Source organism: Zootermopsis nevadensis, unplaced genomic scaffold (assembly GCF_977971745.1).
Source record: "Zootermopsis nevadensis isolate Lab colony 2312 unplaced genomic scaffold, Znev_1.0 Znev_ptg000004l, whole genome shotgun sequence".
Taxonomy (NCBI): Eukaryota; Metazoa; Arthropoda; class Insecta; order Blattodea; family Termopsidae; genus Zootermopsis; species Zootermopsis nevadensis.
In genome coordinates this window covers 3,180,387-3,200,651 of record NW_028259136.1, presented here as the reverse complement: position 1 = coordinate 3,200,651, position 20,265 = coordinate 3,180,387, and the positions used below count along the sequence as shown (strand labels likewise).

General features: G+C 34.9%; 1 protein-coding gene across 2 annotated transcripts in view; it reads right to left on the bottom strand.

Annotated features, from left to right (window-relative positions):
- Positions 1 to 9,296: 9,296 nt before the first annotated feature.
- The window catches only part of LOC110830847 (uncharacterized), a 180,336-nt gene continuing 169,367 nt past the window's right edge, over positions 9,297 to 20,265 (bottom strand). For both annotated transcript variants that reach the window (XM_022066186.2, XM_022066187.2), the window contains 2 exons: positions 17,757 to 17,949; positions 9,297 to 14,150 (listed from right to left, as the gene is read on the bottom strand). In XM_022066186.2, the coding sequence (XP_021921878.1) occupies positions 13,825 to 14,150; positions 17,757 to 17,949 (519 nt within the window). In that variant the 3' untranslated portion in view covers positions 9,297 to 13,824. The remainder of the gene's footprint in view (positions 14,151 to 17,756; positions 17,950 to 20,265) is intronic.

Below are 20,265 nucleotides of genomic sequence, written 5' to 3'. Positions count from 1 at the left end.
ATTTTTAAGATGAGACAGCTCTTATGCATCTTCAAATAGTGCAACATCATTCATTTCACTGTTCTAGAACTAGTACGTTTGTATTATAAAATTCTAACTTGCTTTGCATAAGCTTTAGGGGGTCCATCGCAAGAGAATTTTGAAGGGTGAATATGAGGGTGAAGGAATCATATGTCCATGAGCACGTCAAGATATACATTTCGGTTCTGTTAGTCTCAAACCCAATCAAAACGGAGTGTGAAAGGAGGCGGCAAAGAACCTGACCTGTGCCAACCGAAAGAGTGATGAGTAATACAACTGCGAACCCAATACATAGACGTTGAGTGGGAAAGATGTTAGTCCAGAATTCAAAGATGAGAATGATATTTGGTCGCAATGGTCAGTCAGAATTCCCATTTTATATGAAGATATAAATTATATTTTTGGAGCTAAAGGAAATTAACACAGATGTTGCAGAAATAAAAAACAACAACTTATTTTTTACGTAGTACAAAGAGTTATCACGTCTTAACATTTTTGTTCTGGCTACACAACACTTATCTTCTAAATGACTTAAACAGAAATCACAGGGTGAAGCAAGTAACTAAAACATACTCTTTATCTTAAACATCATTTCTTTCCCAGTTCCAGACTTAGAGAAAAATACGCACTTTTATGTTATGCCTAAAATTTACAGAATGCTGCATTTATAAATTAAAAACTTACAACTTATTTAAATAACAAAGTTTTAAGGGCTTTATTTAGTGATACATGCTAATTTTTAGTCAAACGATCTACAAGAATTGAAAAAGTTGTCAGTGGAACCACGGTTCCGGAGAATTTGACGTAAATACGTCTATACGGAAAGGAAGTTTATATATTGGCTTTATTCTAAATATTTCCTTTATACATGCTTTACAATTGAGATAAGTTTAATTAAGACTTTGATTATTTAACTTGAATTAGTTACGCTTAAGATGGGTCTGTGGTAGCTGAATGTAATGTAAAGTAATGCAATGTAATGAAATGTAATGTAATGTAAGGTAAGGTAAGGTAAGGTAAGGTAACATACGTACATTTTTAGACAAGTTTAAAAATGTATGAAGTCGAAGAGGAGAACAAAATGTCAATTAATTAACAAGTTTTTCATAAGTGATGAACATTCTGTGCTCAAGAAAATATAATACGTTTATTTTTTAAACTTGGCATTTCTGGACTTTAAAACGAATGATTAATTAATAACGAGCATTGTTTATGTTTATCAGCTGTGTGGTCATATTGCGGACACACGCTGCTAGAAGCGACCTTATATGAATACTTATATATTGCCTATTTAAAGAACAAAAAATACCTTGAAGATACTATGTAAGAGAAACAAAACTCATTGAAAACAACTGGCTGCTGGGATATTGCGCCATGTAGTCTGGTAGAAGTTTACAGATGTTTCAAACCTGCTTGCTGCCACCATTATCAGGGCGATTATAAAAGCGCTGATGGAGACAGTAAGAGCCTCTAAAACGTTTTCAAATTTCTGCCAGACTACACGGCGCAATATCCCAGAAGGACATCCTCATACTCCCCGCCTTGAAAACTTTAAACGTTACCAATATATCCATCGGAAACAGTGGTTTATTCTTACGATTACATTGATAACTGGAGCATGACCGAAGGTTTTCTTCCCTTCGTTCTTCCAGAATATGAATATGCAATTGTGTGTTCGTCATATTTAATAACATATGGGACCCTTGAATTCAGTGCGGTGTGAAAGTTCAGGTATCTTTATATTTTACCAGTTTTTAGATTTCATTTATACTCTGTCGCATTATAATTTAAAGAATAAAATTTTAAGTTTGGAATGTATATTTTATCTTCATATTTGTATCTTTATGTAGGGCCGAAATCTTCGCCGTCAAACATTTCGTTTATTTCCTCTCCTTAGCTCAGAATGACTAATTACGCGTTGCGAAAGAAATCGGACTTACGAAAGTATTGTCTTTCATCTTGTACATTTCATATACAGTGATTAATTCTGTCGGATTTGTATTTGACATCAGTTTTTGATGTAATCTGCGGAAACGCAGTACTGCAGTACATGAAGATGGCTGTCTTCTGGGTTGTAGCTCTGTGTAGTCTCGTAGAAGTTTACCGGCGTTTCAGAGGTCCTTGCTGCCTCCATGATGACGGGGGCAGCATGGACCTCTGAAACACTGGCAAGCTACTACGAGACCACACGACGTAACAACCCAGAAGACAGCCATCTTCAGACTCACCGCCGTGAAAACCTCGAATCATACACTGCAGTACTTTTAAGTTATTATGACAAAGTAATTTTGCAAATACAAATAACTACTGTTTAACATATTATGCTGCAGCGGAGTGTAATTTCGACATCAGATTAACCGAAGAGAATTATGGCAACTATTTTTGATCGTGTGTGGTGACATACATTTCGCCTTAAATTGTAATACGTAATAATTATTTTATGATCCATTTTTAGTTAATTAGAATCATGTTAATTATTTACGTTTAATGTTTGATTTACTTAATTTATTTCTTATCAGCGCTACAGATTCGGACACGCAAACTGTTTAAATATGTACTTAATTCCAAACATCAGCCATAATAGGAAGATTATTCAAGACAAATCTCAAAAATTGAACAGCATTGTTAATTATTATTGTACCACTTGACTTATTGTATTTGAGTTTGGCATAGTTCATAGAACATTTTGAAACATTGAATTACAATCAAAAATCATAAAAGGATTTTACAAATCACGTAAACGTCATCCACCAATCCGTTACACAAGGCTCTGTAAGTCGCCGGTACAAATCAGGAAAGTTTCAGGAAAATATGAGCTTGTCATAAGCGATACTTGCTTGTTTTCTTTGCGATACGATGTTTAAAATAGTATAGTTCCTAAAAGAGCAATAATTTTCACAAAATATTAACCAAATCCTATGTACAAATTCTGGAACGAGAATACAATGACACTTTTTAGAACGTCGCTGTAATATACATAAAAGTTTTACAGAATGTTTCATGATTAGGCCTATATAAAAACATGTAATGTTACACAGATACTGAATTCTCCTCCATTGTTTTCCATATAATCTCAGCATTTAGACATTCAAACATATTCAACTACATTTGTCAAACATAACCTTTTTCTGACAACTCTGAAATAGTCTTGCTTGTAGAGGATATGTTTGGTTGCCACAGGCATTAACGAAATGCGACCCATGCCATGTTTTACATACAACTTAACCCCTTCGTATTATATAGTTACATGAAAACAAAGAACATACAAATAACAGTTACGTGGTTGTTTTGATATTACCCGAAATGTCCGAACAATTGTCATTTCCCATTGACATTAACATGTACATAGGGACATGCAGTCCTTCAGGAGAAAATACTAGAAAAACTACGTATACTATTTGGAGTAATTGTTAATTAATATAGAAATAACATCTGAATTTTACCTGTTGATCTGGAAATGATGGCAAATTCAAAAGATTAACAGTATTGCTAAGTAGATCCAAGAAATATGGAAAATTATCAGTAACTTTTGTTTAGTTTCGACGAATATTAAGGCTGAATCGTAGAGCTGTGCAAGTTTGCTTGCCTGACGTGATCCATTCAACTCATTTTCGGATCCAACTATGAGCTTTAATTTTATAACACACTTTAATATTCTAGATAAAAGTTTCCTACAGGTTCGTAACATAGCAATTTGCTTATAAAATTACTTTTATGTTCTTCAAAACTTACGGCAAATATGTGTGTTGGGCCTTTTATACAAATACTAACAAGGTTTACTCGATTGCTATTACCTTCGTAACTTAAATTTGAGGCCACTGCAAACATTTTCTTGTCTTGAAAGAATGGTTTCTCGAGGGAATATATTTTCATGGAATTTTTGTGACATTAAGAAACTTTTGTTCATAGTTCTTTATATATTTTTAGATCAGTAACCAGTCTTCCTTTCTGATTTATTTCTTATGAAATACTTCTTGAATCTACTTCATGTTGTATTTCTTATTTATCTCTTTAATTTGAATCTGTCGGTCTTGTTTATTCCACCATACAATATCAACTGGATGTGACATTCCACTTTGTTAATTTTTTACGCAATGTAAGTGAATGCTCTTACAATATTAATGAAGCGGTGATATGTATTATCTGTATATATAGAACATATAGTGAAAAGTAAGCCTTACTCATATTCTCATGTCGATGGCTAAGGCCTGTATTTCACATACAAAGTGTTTGGCGAGATGGCTGTACTCATGTCTTCAGGTGGTGATTAGTTGTCATTACACTGACACATTTATTCCATAAAATGTTCTCGAGCAACAAGCCGTGTCAGTTGTGGACAGAAACCCAATATTTCGCACACCATATCCGCCTCTATTATCAGGGGAATGGTGATTCCCCTGATTATCCCTATCTGTCTATCATGATAATTATTTACATAATGTCATGTTCTTATAAGACGATTCGTAACATAGAAAGCGTTTTCGTGTCATGAAATAAGTATCTAATTACGATCTGTAAGTTTCGTTACCATTATATAACATGGTTTTTACAGAATGCTCCAGAATAATTAAATAAAATAAATAAAAACATTTCAATAAACTAAACCATTACATACGTCCGCATTGGAACTTGGTGAATTAGCGAATCTGTTGCAAGTTTTTTTTTAAACGCTCCCGTTAGCTTCTTGGCAAAGTTGACAGCTGTGAGCAACTGATAGACAAGTGCCCATCAAAGGCGCTGCTGCTGGGTGTACATATTTTTGGGACACCCTGCATTTAATTAAATAAGAGGAATAATGATTCTTGCCTCTGTTCAATGTAACATCCCAACCGCTGATCTGCTTAATAAGCAGTAGAATTTATGATTCTTTACGACATAATCGACTACGTGTTCTTTTGATTTGCTCTGACAGATTTAAAATGTGTCTAGAGTAGATGGAAAATAAGCCTGATGAGGTAAGCGTTATGGGAGAGGACACGTAGATCTCACTCTCGTTGAACCTTAGATGAAGTTAGCGCTGCTCTGGCAGAATTCTTTCTGCTTATCACGACAAAAATAATAATCCGCTTTAGATTGTTTCTAGCTTCGCAACACCGAGTAACATGTCCAGACGTGAAGACCTACAAGCCATACATTTACTCAGATTGAAACCAACAACCAACCTATGAAGACTTCCGTGTTTAAAAATACTGCCTTCTTGTTTTTCATGTAGCGGAGACTGTAAATTCACTCCCACGTCACACGTGGTATCCGTTCTAAATTTGCTGCGAACCTAGGCTTTGTAAATTTGAGAATGTGGTTTGTTTTAATTTTCAGTAAAATACCTCTGGAGCTTGAATGCCACTTAAAATAATCAGTGAATGATAGTGATCAGATTGACTTCACCAACATCATTTAGGTGACTAGATTCATGATTCTTCATTCAGCAGGCGATAATCACATGAACGAGACATTCCCATAGGAAACAACGACTTATCCCTTCCGTCCACAAAATGCCTATCTTGAGCCAACTTAATCCATGTTATATCATACAGCCTGTGTGTCTAAGACCAATTTTAATATTATCCTCCTAACTATGCATACACTTTCGACTAGTTGGCAGAAGGTGTTTCGATGTTCATGTGCCTCTGTATGTGGATACATGTTAGATTTTACGGTAGTGATTATTCTATTAATAAGAACAATGGATTTAAGTAGCAACTTATTCATTCCGATACTAATAGAATAGAACGAACAGCTCAGAAAACGAAGCATGACTGTAAATCGCTACACTGCAGTGTAATGAGAAGGAAATTGGGCTTCATCTTGACACTGAATCAATACGAGGATATAACATAACATAAAATTATAGTATTAAGTTATATGGGGTATATGGGACATTACGACTTGTAAGATGCAAGTGTGGAGATATTGTTATCATACATTATTTATTGTACAGTGAATGTTTGTTAATTGGCCGAATAATGAATCTTAAGCGGATAACAGAAGTTACGAAGCCATTTCTTCTCAACACGAAATCGAACTCATAATAATAATAATAGTATAATGTTTTAAGCAAATAGTTAAAATGAAAACGAATAGGCTTCAAACTTACGAAATTTTTTATGGTAGCTGTGAGTTTATTAATTGCAGGAAACATTGTGAACAATATATATGTCATATTGATAGTTTCAAATGTGCCTAAAATACTAACTTGGAGATATAAAATTGTAGTTTTGAGTATAAGAGGTAACACGCAAGTCTGAAGACAAATTCCATGATGCTGTAAATTAAAGTATGTAATACATTATATTTTACTTTATTTAATGCTAATTTCGTTTTCATGCCGTAATTTGACGAATGACGATCTGGAAACTAAGTCATGCGTATAATTGTTAAATTTTGTATCGAGGGAATGTGACTTTGAGAATTTAGATGAAGTGTGTTTAAATTAATTTTGGCCTGCTTATTGTGTGGTTTGGTTGTTTTCTGTGTTGGCAGCCGCCAATAAGTATTACAACTGAGTGAACTTCAAACCTGTAAAGAACTAATTAAACATCAATACATATCATGTTTGATTTAATAAAATTGAACGAACTAGTCTGTGTGCTGAAAAGGCAATGTAACCGTGAATTGTTTTGTGTGTTGTTACTGAGTAATGCTGTGTGTTCTCTGATAAAGTTGAAACTGTCTTTTGCAGGCTTTTGGCAGATACTACTAAAACAGGAAAGAGAATTCTGTTGTTTTTATGGAGCGATGCTTGACTTGTACCGGGAAAACATTATAGCGCTAGGCAGTGAGTCATGCAGCTCCTGGCAGGAGTCGGAAAGTGACAGTTGCGTTCAACAAAGTCTACAAGTGACTTTAGGAAAATATACAGAGGTTTTACTGCCCTTGTTTTGTGGCATATTTCTTTAGATTTTTATTAGAGGAAGCTAACGAAAGAAAAGAAATGCAGTCTGAATTATATCGCGTGGAATCAACACCGAGACCCCGATGACAAATGTAATTTAATGAGATGTACTTAGTTGCTTCTTAACTTTTCGAAATGATATCGAGTGACGGAAACATTCGATCTGTTATTGAGATTTGATTAGAATTATCCTAATGTGTGATATTGGCTGTCATCGAACGTCGCAGCGGAGTAGAGACTACTCCTGCCTCGTATTCGGGAGGTCCCGGGTTAAAAAAATCTCGGCCCTGAGACCGGCCGTCCTAAGTCTTTTTCGTGAGTTTTCTCAGTCCATCCTGGCAAATTTCATGGCATACCATAAATTAGGCCATAACATTTTCATTCATATATTTTTTCGTTCACTAATAATTTTTTCTCATTGATTCTATATAGTCTACGCTACAGGTAGTGTAGTTAAACAATAATAATAATCCGTGGCGTAAGAGCCCTCTGAGAGCCAAAGCCGACTAGCTTGACTGCTGGCCTCACGTTCACATGCCTAAGTAGAGGTGAACGATCATCCAACCAGATATAGGGTGACGTGTGGTCAGCACGACGAACCCCCAGCCATTGCTAGTTTTCATGACCGGATTACGCAAATAAATAAATAAAATATTGGCGTCTATGCTTCTAACTGAAACGGGTGCTGTGTGACTAAACTTACACTACACTCATAGAAAAATACGCATTGCAACGGCGACACTAATTAATTTTGAATTGTCATGATGACCGTGTTCTGGGTTGTAGCTCCATGTAGTCTGGTAGAAGTTCACCGACATTTCAGAAGTCCTTGTTACCTTTATTATCCTCATTTTATGAAACGTTGGTAAACTTCTGCCAGACTACACGACGCTACAACCCAGAACACAGTCATATTCGTTTTTACTGCCGCGGGAACAACAAATCCTACTTAACAGTTACCTTCGTCAGTTTAACCGGTATTGGAAAAGAAATTTGTTACTTAACGACTGCACGTATCACGTCGAGAATCACGAATGAAGACCGAGAGAGGGGAAAGATGTAGGACAAGGAGGGCGTGACGTGCATAAAGTAACATATAAAGAGGAATCTGTAAATCAGGATTCATACTGCTGATTTAATGAAAAGTGCCGCTAATTATGAGCAACTTGAGACTTCAGGAACATTCGGATTTTTTTCAGATAGTTCCTGAAGAATATCGAGCACGCAACCTTCACCTGCTGGATTAATTTAATTATCTGCACCTTCTGAAAGCTATTTCTCTGAATTGGCGATATTCTTTTAAGAATGTAAAACTCGTACATGAAACTTAATTTGTTTCTTCTTCATACGAACTTTCCTTCGGTTTTACAGTTACAGTATTGCATTTGAGAAAAAAAATTACCGGCGTCTTTGATTTAAATGTCTCGATTAATAAGTAGCTATCTTTATAACACGAAATTAAAAAATCAGTATATGCAAGTTTCCTTCCTGTGCACTTCGATATTAATGTTTGCTTTAATTAAGTAATTAATTTCTGGTTCTTTGTAGGAACGTGCCTGGTTTTTGTATATTCATGTCCTTTTTGTTGTTACTTTGTAGTAGTGGTCTTTTGTGTAAGCGAAATATTCAGTATATGGGTCTCATAAAATATCATCATTCACATTATTTACTCTTACACTTAACCGAGATAAGCATCTAAATTATTGCGCTCCTGTCTCACCCATTGTTCGCATTTCATCATTTATAGTTGCCTGTGTGCCTGCAAGCTTCTTACACGATTTCAGACAAATATTTTTTTTGCAATGCTTTCTTAAGTATTCAGTCTGAATTTTCTTCTGGTACTTAGTATTAAGAACTGTTTGTTCGTCCAAGAGTATGAAGTGAACACGTTTTGCAAAAGTACGTGGACTCGAATTTTCCGCAGCTGTTCTCACGACTTCATCGTCATTGATATGTCGAAAGTTATCTTAATGTTACTGCGATTAAAGATCTGACAGAGGTCGGTAGGTTTACAGTGAGGAATGTCACATCCATTTTGAAAGTGCATGTTTAAGATAGCAGTATCCATAGGACATGAAACAGAGTTAAGTATGGAACATTGGGAATACTAAAAATCTGAATTACAATGAACTACTTATTTAAAAAACTGTCATTATATCTAAGCCATAATATGAAAGACTATTGCTATGTAAAGGAAGGTCACACCTGTACCTCTAAGTATCGATCCATTAACGATAGAACACTATCAGTAATGGGTCAGTGTTTTAGAAGTGTAGGAATTTATAATTACTACTTTCCAATTAATCATGTTAATTGAAGATCTCATTTTGATTATGTACGCTCATCATAGCTAAATTATAAAGTAATTTTAAAATACTTTGAATTATAAAACTTATGACACAAATTTAATATGTATATAAAATACAAGCATAACAGCTGATATACAAATTACTTAGATTTCTCACGGAAACAACAACACTGAAATTTTATCCTTAAGATATACAGATATATATATGCTGACTGACGGTTTTCACTTACATTAGATCATTCCTCAACTAAAATATGGACAACATACTTCTGTAAAATCAAGACAAAATACACATTGGTGCATTATAGTACACATATGTTACGTTGAAGTACTATTTTAAATACAGTTGAACATCAAACAGCTGACTTATACGAAGCATGAATTTTTATGGTGATGAAGACATGGTTGTTGGAAATTATAGTACTATGGTTATACGGTGCAATATAGGATATAAATTACAGAGTGGTGAGTCAGTTTGTTTTAAAATGCTAAATAACTGACAAACAAAACACAAACCAGAAGTCATACCCTCACTACCCTCTATGACAAAACAGAACTGGTAAGATTAGTTTCAAATGCATTGAGTTCCTCATTTATAATTGAAAAGAGAACTTTTACACCTTTAGTCATCAACATGCAGTGATATATTAATTTCATACCAGTTGAGTTTCTGTACTAAAAATGTATTACTCTTATGACATCACAGTAAATATATTCTACAAATTCTGGTCCAACTAGATCTTAAATATACAAGTTTGCAAAAAATATTTTCTGGGGATTACAATTTATATTATTATTTATTAAGTTTTTTACTGTCAGAGTCATAGTATTTAATTCATACTGCAACTAATAGCAAAATGACTTCTGAAGCTTTGCATAAGGTATATCTGGAGTCACCTAATGCGACTATTCTTAACCCCCTATGATCCAGGTTATCTTTTTCAGAACAAAAATCATTTTTGTCATAAGCAGCTTACTAAATCAAAAGTTTTAGCGTGCTTAATCAAAAAACAAAATTTTTAACTTAACGTGAGAATAAGCTTTTTGTTATTGTTGATATTATAACTGCACAGGATAAACTATTGTATTTAATTTGTTTCAGTCGGAACAATGAAGATTTGTTACTTTCTGTTCTAAAGCAATACTTCTACTTACTATACTTATTGAGCCAATACTATTTTTGAGCTCTTTCCGCCATCTTCCAAAACGTATCTATTTGTCGATCGATATAATTTAATTCACAAGCATTGAGTTGCTTTCATCCATCTAATAATTAAAATTAGCGTAATAAATGCGATGTTCGTGCGGACCGATTGGTCCCTAGGTAGAAAGTAGCAGAAAGCTGAACGATTTCTCTGGCGCTCAAGCTTACAAATGACTCCACGGCAAAAGCATTATTGTTTTATCGCATTTATCTTCAAACACATCCAATTCGCGCGACGGAATTACATGTTCAGTAGTTCATGACAGTTTACCGATTGCATTGCTATAATAATTTGTTTTCGTATTATCGGAAGAAGTTTGTTGGATGTAGTGTAAAGAACCCTACATACCTTGTACCGTAGAATTTAGTTTATGTAATTCCAGTATGGTTATTGAGAAACCACTAAATTGAAACTGAAAAATTTGTTAGTTCGCCTGAATACTTTTAATGCTAAATTAATTCATTTAAATTCAGGGAGAAAATTATACCGTAATTGTTCTGGATGTCAAATACTGATACAATCTTCGCTGACTTGAGACTTTAAAATTAAAAAAAAATGTTCCTCTGAAAGCCTTTCCACATAAATGAAGGCACATTGAAGGGGATATTTATGTAATATTTTTAATCCTTTGGTCATCAAATATTTGGTCTATATTTCCCCTCAGTATTTGAAGTTATACTTTTAGTTGTTTATGTTAGAATTAAACGTTTTTATATTTTATTTTTCCTATTTAAATGGACCCCTAGGTGTGGCGCAATATATTCATATACTATATCTAATATATTATGAATTTAAAATTGGAGTACAATTTGATCACATCGTTAAAATGAGTCACCAATGCAAAAGGTGAATTGATAGTTTACTTGTATTTAGGTTTAATGCTAATGACTAGTTTGGTTTTGATATATTTGCTTGTCGCTGGCAGTCAACATCGAAGCAACAACTAATATCAAATAATTCTGAATTAGCCATTCCCAGACACGAGTCTCGCAGTATCTTTAATTACCTGGAATGTGCATGTAGTCTAGTTCAGTTTAGGACCTGTGCTGTATACCTTGTATTGATTATGTGGTAATTGTTGCTAAATATTGAAATGTCATAAATTTAGTTCAATAATAGCGATACTGTTTTGTATCTTTATCACTGGTTAGAGAAAGGGTTTCCTTCTTATCCATTCGCATTAAGTGCTTTTGATGTTCAGTCATGTGTAATTTTTATTTTGCTACACTGGCTGACATATCAAAACAGGCCTACATTCGTGTGACTTTTTATTATGTTAAACAGATTAAACGTATTTTGAAAATTAATTTTGTCTGATTTTTATTGCTAAATTACTAATTGTAATACCCACTAAGTAGAATTGTAGAGATGCGTTAATTCGTCATTTTAATAGTAAGTTATTTTTCATTAATTTGCCACAAAATTTGTGCAATATTTCAGTAAGTTTTTCTGAGTAGGCCTGTTTGAAACATGTTTTGTGAAACCAACAACACACGAACTTTTTCAGCCATTTTCTGAGCAGCTGTTGTGTATAATTACTCATTTTCTTGCGTGCTTTTATGTGGACTATGGATAAGCGACGCAATTCATTTATAGATTATTGTGTGTATTCGTATTTATTCACAGTAAAACCCTGTAAAATGTTCCGCTACTTGGAAGCACATCTTGCTGATTTGTTTCCACATACTCATTTTTTATAGCTTCTGACATTAGGATACCCCAAACACATCTTTTAATTCCCATACCACACATTTATGCATTCGTTTTAACAGAGACCTGAAGACATTCTATTCTGATTATGTTTACATGCTTATTTAGTTGAACAATGGTATAAAACTGTGACTATTTGGTCAGTCTAATTTAAATATAAAAGGGTTTATGTCTGCAGAGTGAGACAAATTGTATTTATTTTTAATCACTTTTAAAACGTGCGTATTTTGGAACGTTATAGTAACAGCTTCGATGGGTGTTAATAATGAAAGTTTAGGGAATGCTTATGTTTTGTTTTTGATTACTAATTGAATCACAAGTATATTTGGTGTGTAGTAACCCCATTTTAAAAACTGTAGTTTTAAAAATACTATTGATGCCACTATAAAATTATATGAATCTACATTCTAGATATACGCTGCAAAGTGACTTATATTTATAATTATTTTGAATAAAAAATTCCTTCTTCCGTAAAATAGTGTCTTAAAATGTTATTATTAATTAATAATAGGCTATTAATGTGCGCATACGCACTGTGCCTGTGACTGTGTGTGAGATACTTGACCGAAGTTGGTTAGTAAGTGTGCAAACAGTGCAAAACAGATTTTGTAGTAACCGGGACTCTATAAACACTTACGCTACAGTAACAAAATATTTCGGAATAATTAACACACATATAACTGAACGTACAAAAGCATGACACAGAAATAATTTACGAAAATAAAAGACACATAATCGTATTACATATTTGTCTTTATAAGTTAAACATTTTATAAAAATTATCAATTTAAACATGTTACTATATTCTATTAACATGCTGAAACATGTTTATCAAGAACTCGTACATGTCATTACTTGTCGTAGCCCATTTATAACGACCATACATTGTATTGAGTCATCTTAAAAATTGCGAACAGCAAATTTACTCAGCGGTCACCTCACGTAAGTTCCTTTACACAACGGTCGGCAATGGTGGCCTGGACTGCCCAAACAGAAGCGAGTTGTCGAAAAGAACACTAGTTCGCGCAAGACCTGTGCAATTCAAGCTACCCGCAACCAGTAAATGCAAACAATACTTTCCTTAGTATCGTGTCAAAAATTAATTTCGTCTCCTTCGCAAAAATTGATGCAGAGTCACATGAATATCGGACAAGAAAGATATTTAAATAATTATTTTCAAAATAATAGAACACGATAAATTGTAAAGTAATTAATTATCAGTAACTAAGTATGACGCAGAATCAGATATTTCTTTCTAAAAATGTACAATTTTATTAAATTTATTTATGGCTGTGGATTTATAGAAACTAAAGTTAAACCGTTTCCTACGAATTTTGATAAAGCCATGTTTATGATTCCTTTTAATTTTTAACGGAATGATAATATTTTTCCTGCATAAAATTTTGTATCTTCATTATTACTTTAAGCCATTTAAAAATGCATCACTTAATACTTATATTATTGCATTTTTTCAGAAAATATACTGAGTTCTCCGTGTTAAGAGGCTAAATCATAAGTATTTGTCATTCTTTATAAAAAAATTCCAATCTAATTATTCAGTTAATCTGATCTGTCATAAATGGGCTAATACCTAATCCTTCTATTTATGGCTAATTTCTACATACTAACCTATGTTTTGTAATATAAACAATATAAAAATCCGTCCATTCTTTTTGAAAAATTACACTTTAGAGAACATGTAAGTTTTCACACGACTTTGATTTGGAATCCCGTGCCCAAACTTTACCAAGGAGGCCCTTCACCTTCAGGCTGGTGGACGTTCTGGAGCCCCTGTATGGTTTGTGACCCCCTGATCCACCCAGGGGGGACTTGTTTCTGTTCTTCTTGCGGGAACAACTCCTCTTCCTGAACAGGTCCCTTGCGCGCTCCGGGTTTTCCAGTTTGAGCCTGATTTGTGTAAGTATTCCCACAAGCAACTCGTCCACGTTGTGGTTGATGCCCACCGAAGTCTCAATGAACTTGCAGTCGTAAGATGTCGCCATGTTCTTCCCCTCTGCAGCAAACGAGATGAAATATGCTTAAATTTGTAGTTCATTTGTTGCAGCCTTAGACTTCCTTAGTACTGCTTGTATGGAGACGTTTTTGATTGTCCATTTGGAGTAGAGTTTAAAGAATACTGCACAAAGTGATCTTAGTTTGTCCTAAGGAATTTATCTGGAAGACTGAACAGATTAAATTGTTTGCCTAAGTTACGACGCTGTGTTAGGTGTTGAGGTTGTGTAGAATTATTTGTGCTAAGATGATGGCGAATGAAAACTTTAAAAAGGTGTGGAGGGTAACAATTGTAGATACTTAAATGATTTTACTTGTTTTTTTTTGAGACACTGAGGACAACTGCGAGAAACTACAGGATAGCTAAGTTACCTCGTGCAAACGACTCAGACCCGTTAATGCCGTGTCGACCTGATCGATACGACTGAATAAAAATACGAGAAGCTTAGCTGAGGCTAGTTTTTATTCCGACCATATCCGGGAATTTGCCGGTCGCTGCTGTGCTAGACTGCTGTATTTAAAAGAGAAATCCAGAAGTGAAGTTTGTAATGTAATGGCATTTCCTGCAGTAGAAGGCAAAGAGAAGAATAAACGACGTCTGTCAAGAATACATTTTATAAAATTCAGGTAAGAAGGCCAGGTATTCATTTTTCGATATGTTCACATGAACTGAGCAATATCTAATTGTACGTAATGCACATTTACATTACATTCAACGGCCGTGAAACAGAACGAGCTCTGGGCTGATTAACTGAGTCTTTAAACGTGGCACGCCTGAATATGGTAATACATGAGACTGAAGTAGGGGCCTGATTTATTTTCTTTAGCGGAAACCTTTGAAGACTGTTGAGAAATGTTTCTACAACATATAAGCCTGTGGGAGCTGGAAGACGTGGAATTCCTGAAGGGACGTCTAATTTATCTGAAGGAAGTATATCAAGACGAAGAAATAGCTGTGAAGCCGGAAGTGTGCTTGGACTGACACGTCTTATAAAAGATAATTCAAGATTAGACGTCATTTAATTAATTTGTACCATGTAGTAGGAAGCGTAAACTGGCATCAGTACTCTTCCTTACTTGTCATATTTACGTGGAGAGAGCAAGAAATTTCTCAGAATACTACAAAATCGAATGCCCCTTGGATGTATGCAGAGCTTCAAACGGCGCTCACAGAGACTTGCAGTGGCCTCAGCACAACTGTTATGATCGTGCATGTGAAATTGACTAACAGTCCTGTGGATTAACAGACTGATAGACATACCTTAATTCTTTTTTACATGTCCTTTAGATGATCTGAAAAATACTAGTAGGCCTATAAATGTTGATAATAATATTAATAATATTTGACTTTAACTGAATTGCTTTCCGGAAAGATGTTATAATAATTTTAGATTGCGAATATTAGCCTAAGAGATATTGAATATTTTCTACAGGTGCTAGGATTTCTTGGTTGGGGGATTTAGGTCATTGAAAGGTGAGTTACATGATCCAATTAAAGCGGACATGAGGACGTGAAACACCTGAATACCAGGATTATCTGTTTGGACCACTTATTTATGTTTTGTGAGACCTTTTAATGTATCTCATTCAAGTAGCACTGCTGAGATGAAGCGTTATAGCAACATCACGCCATTAACTGAAGGTGTGCTTATGATTATCCAAGGGAAACTTGACTTAAGTTCGGTCAATGTACTGTGATGGGAAAGCCGGGTCTACAATGCATAGGAGATGAGTTTAAACAAATCCAATTCAGTCTGTGCTGCTGTGTTTATCTTTAAGAAAACAGAAATATACACGTAGTCGCTACAGGCTACATCCTTATTTCTCTCGTAAACATTGATCTGTCAAAAGTATAGGAAATTACTTGAAACTTTAATAAGGCAACAAACTTCAGTTTTGATTACAAGTAATTATGTGGTTTTTTTCTGAACACGTATTGAGAAGAAAACTGGTGATGCAGCAACAAACAACTTAAGTCCTTAGGGCATTTTAATTTAGCACATATTTTTCTTTTACAAAAGTTATAAACAATTTGCTCGTCAGTCTTAGATTTATTCAAGTGAGCTCTGCACTTGCACACGTTCTGAAATCTCGTAGAATATGCGAATCAAAGTTTTGTCTCTAGCAGTCACGACGAACATAGTAACAATCGGTACTACATACCGTAATATTTTCTTACTTGATATATTTATGACAAGGAAAATTTGCATACTTCGACTCTGTTTCCAGCATATTCTGACTCAAAGGAACTGAAGTATAAATTAATAACTTACGTTTAAATTTCGCTTGCTTATACAGTAATATTATCCCACTTATATCAAAGTGTGTTGTTATTTTTATCATTACCACAATTATTGCCAGGATAATTTCTGATTTTGAGTGTTATGCATGGAGATATTAGTCCGTTACAAGAGCTGTAGTTGCAGGTTGGGTTCAGTCAAAATCGGCGAAGTATTGCCTTCTATTAACCCTTCATATCGCGTAGTTTTAAATGTAAAAGATAATTTTATATACAGACTATATTTATTACACTAGTTGTCACGTTGTGTCTTGTTTACTTGATGCCCTGACAGCTTTGTCACTGGGGAAATGACGCGGGTACTGATTGGATAGGCCCTTAGGAACTTTGTGAATAGGAAGTCCTGCCGTGTCAGGAAACGACTACGGTAGAACGCGCTCAGAATTACCTTAATTTAGTGTCTCAGTGGAGCTCTGTGTTAAATTTACTTAGCTGTACACTTTATAACTTAAGAGATCCTCTAAAGTAACATTGAAGCAAGGAGACAATTTGTAACAGGTTACATACGCCCTCTTAAAATGGTATACTGATGTTATATGCGACTTGTTATAAAATAACCGTGTTTCAATGTGGGACAGTACTAAATAATTTATTGACTGTGACAGTTAGATTCGCATTATTTACGCATAAACGTAACGAAATTGATATTTATATCAAAATAGATGGTATTGAATATGATTATCGCACTGTGGTGTGTTTTGGTCTCGTGCTAGCATTTGTAGGGTCTCCTAAGTACGATGGTAGGTAGTCACTAAATGTTCAGTTAGTCCATGTTGAAGCAACAACAGCGCATTAGACTTAATTACGTTGAAAGTACAACATACATTTCTATTTTAAGTTTAGCAGAGGCTGAAGTATATTAATTTAAATCTTCTCGGACGCGTGAGAGTGGAGCTTCGGAAACTGTATCTTTTTCATCTTCATGGGTAGATGATGATGATAGTAATAATAATAATAATAATAATAATGGGAAGAGCACACATCTTTATAAATACATTAACGTGGTCAATCGTTAACTCAAAGTGTATATTCTAGATGCTGCTATGAATAAGAATCGAGGGGAAAATTTCGAAAATAATTAAATCATCCGTGGTGATGGAGGCAGAGGTAGTCTCCGAAACATTTGATACTGACTCCACTCTCTCACAGCTGATCACTCGGAAAGATTTATTTGCATCCAGTAATCGCAAAAGCGCAAAATCTTGAACCGTCCTGTCATTTGTCTTCGAAAAAGCCAACTCGTGTCTCCAGCTGCCTCATGCCGTAACAGCAGGGCCTGTACTAATTGTCTTTGTTCTTGGAACTCACCTTCAGTGGGAACGGTCCTGCTCCTAACAAGGTCTGTCTTGTTTCCCACTAGGATAACAGCTTTTGAAGACACTGTGTCGTTCTTCCACAGACATTGTAGGATCTCCTCAGCGCATCGCAGGCTAGCTCTGTCCACCGTCGAGTAGACGACGCAATATGCGTGCGGTTCGTAAGATGAAATGCAGTTTTCTGGCTGTGGACAAATGCATATTTTCACTTTTTCATAATTTTGTACTAAAGGAATTTTTATTTATGTCATCATCTCCGTATGTGTCTCCCTTAAATCTATTCAAACCGTTTGATGGATTTCTATAAGACCTGGTAAAAAAACTGATGTCACTGGATCGTCGGTAGCGCAATTTTCTGTGATTGGGGTCTAATAGTTCTTGGGGAAAATATGTCGTGTATGAGGAGTTCTTTCACTTTTGTTGACTGTAAAATAGGAAGATGGTGGTCGCGTAATCTTGATTTAACTTCAGATTTGATTACGATAATGATATATTGGAGCTAGGAACGTCGAATTTTGAATTGAGATTAATCACAAGCACAATAATTACAAATTCTGTTTATGACAACGTCCATAATTTATCAATTACAAACATGGTGACTGTGTACAACCTCTGGGTTATATATGTGATATTTTTAAAGCAGTTGGAATTTATACTCGTGTGGTTTATGAGCAGAAATGATAATTAAATTGTGTAATTACTTATTTACAGAATTTTCTATTAACACCATATAGTTCGAAGCAATTGAATTAAAGTGTTATAAGTTCTTCAGAAAACTTATATTTTGTGGGTCAGTATTTAAATATATATATAAATAACATCTTGTCTTAATAAAGATATTAAATAACTTAAAATTTAGTAAAGATTCTTTCCAAAATGTTATGAATAGTGGCTCCGATACAGGTTACAGCGTTGTTCAATGGCGCACGCACAAGCGAAATTTCACAATCGGCAGTTATCAAGATAAGTTCAAATAGAAATATAGGTCGCTCCTTCCCGAATTGAAACTGTAAATCTCAGATTACCGTTATTCCGTTAGATGTCGTCTTTGAAGTCGAAACAAAGTAAACAGTTCGGTCTTGGTAGTTTATTCGGAAAAATTTCTACACGAAATTAGTTAAATAATGTAGCTTCTAAGTTAATACGTTGAAGGTGCGCTAGCAACTAACAGAATGCGGCAGTATGTGTTGATGCACTGTTCCAACATTTGTCTGTAGCGACTGAGGAAAACTATGGACACCTCAATTCAGAATAAGTGGTCTTATGTCAGGACTTGAACCACGGGATGCGACATCACCGCTGTAATTCTGTAGATCGATCCCAGGCAGATAAAGTGATAAAGAGTACCACGATCGCAATGTACGGTCCTGTAAAAAGGGCTAATGGAACGCTCACGTAATCAAATTTTCTCGCAATTCCATTCTTTCATGTTTCATCCTATCATCTCTTTATTCTCTTTCTCCGACTATAGTACGTTTTGCTATTTTCATTATCCAAGGGAGTGATTTTATTTTTTATTCCCCCATTTTGCCTGTGTTCGGAAGGAGTCCATACCAGCGCAGGGTCTAGTGTGTGGTGTAGGGAAGTTCTGCCGCCTGTTCCACCGGGTGTTTGGTTTGACTCCACGTGGCTAAGTCCGGAGTCCCTTCACCCGTAACGTTTGATCCGAAAAGTGACAAACAAATTGCCCTATGAGGGACGACTCCAGAGACTGTAAGACTATCAATTGTGTTATGAATTGGTAAAGAAACCTGCGATTTCCTGATACGTACAAGTGCTGTTGACTCCGTAAAACGTAGATTAGTACAGGATAAAGTGAAATTAATAGCAGAGTTCAAATAACAAAGAACCACTGCTAACTGTACTACGTGCAAATAGATTCTTCTCTGAATGTCTTTGTTTTCTTTGTTTTAAAGTATCTCTATCCGTTGTTTTAAAAAAATCTTTAAAACCTTAATACCTTCCAAAAATTACTACGTTGAAGACACCTATTTTATTAGATTCCATACACAGAGTGTTCTCGATATGTTACCGAAAATGCATTATTATTATTGTTCAACATGTACTTTTTATATATTTTGTGTTGTGTTGTCGTTTTTATTGGATTCCCTTTCAGTGCTTGGTACGTTAATCCTCTTGAAAAGCATTTTAAAAACTGAATTTAATTGAATCATACTTTTGTTGTTAAGGGAGGAAGCGATTAATTTATCTGAAAGTAATATACATTGAGTGACCTTGCACAATATGCAAGGACCATGAACATTATTAGGCATCAGAATATAGATCATCAATTGGCAAAAATCTTTCGGGCGTCTGCACAGATGGACCTGGTGCATGTTTTACTTTTCCTTCATTTAACGGGGTTGTCGGAATTTCCCAAAAAGATACTGTAAATTGCAAAGGATTTCGCTTGAAATACTACGGAGTGTGTGTTTGTTGGATAGCTGTATTGTATATCAACTTTGGTGGCTGTGAACGAAGCCAGAAACAACTGAATTTAT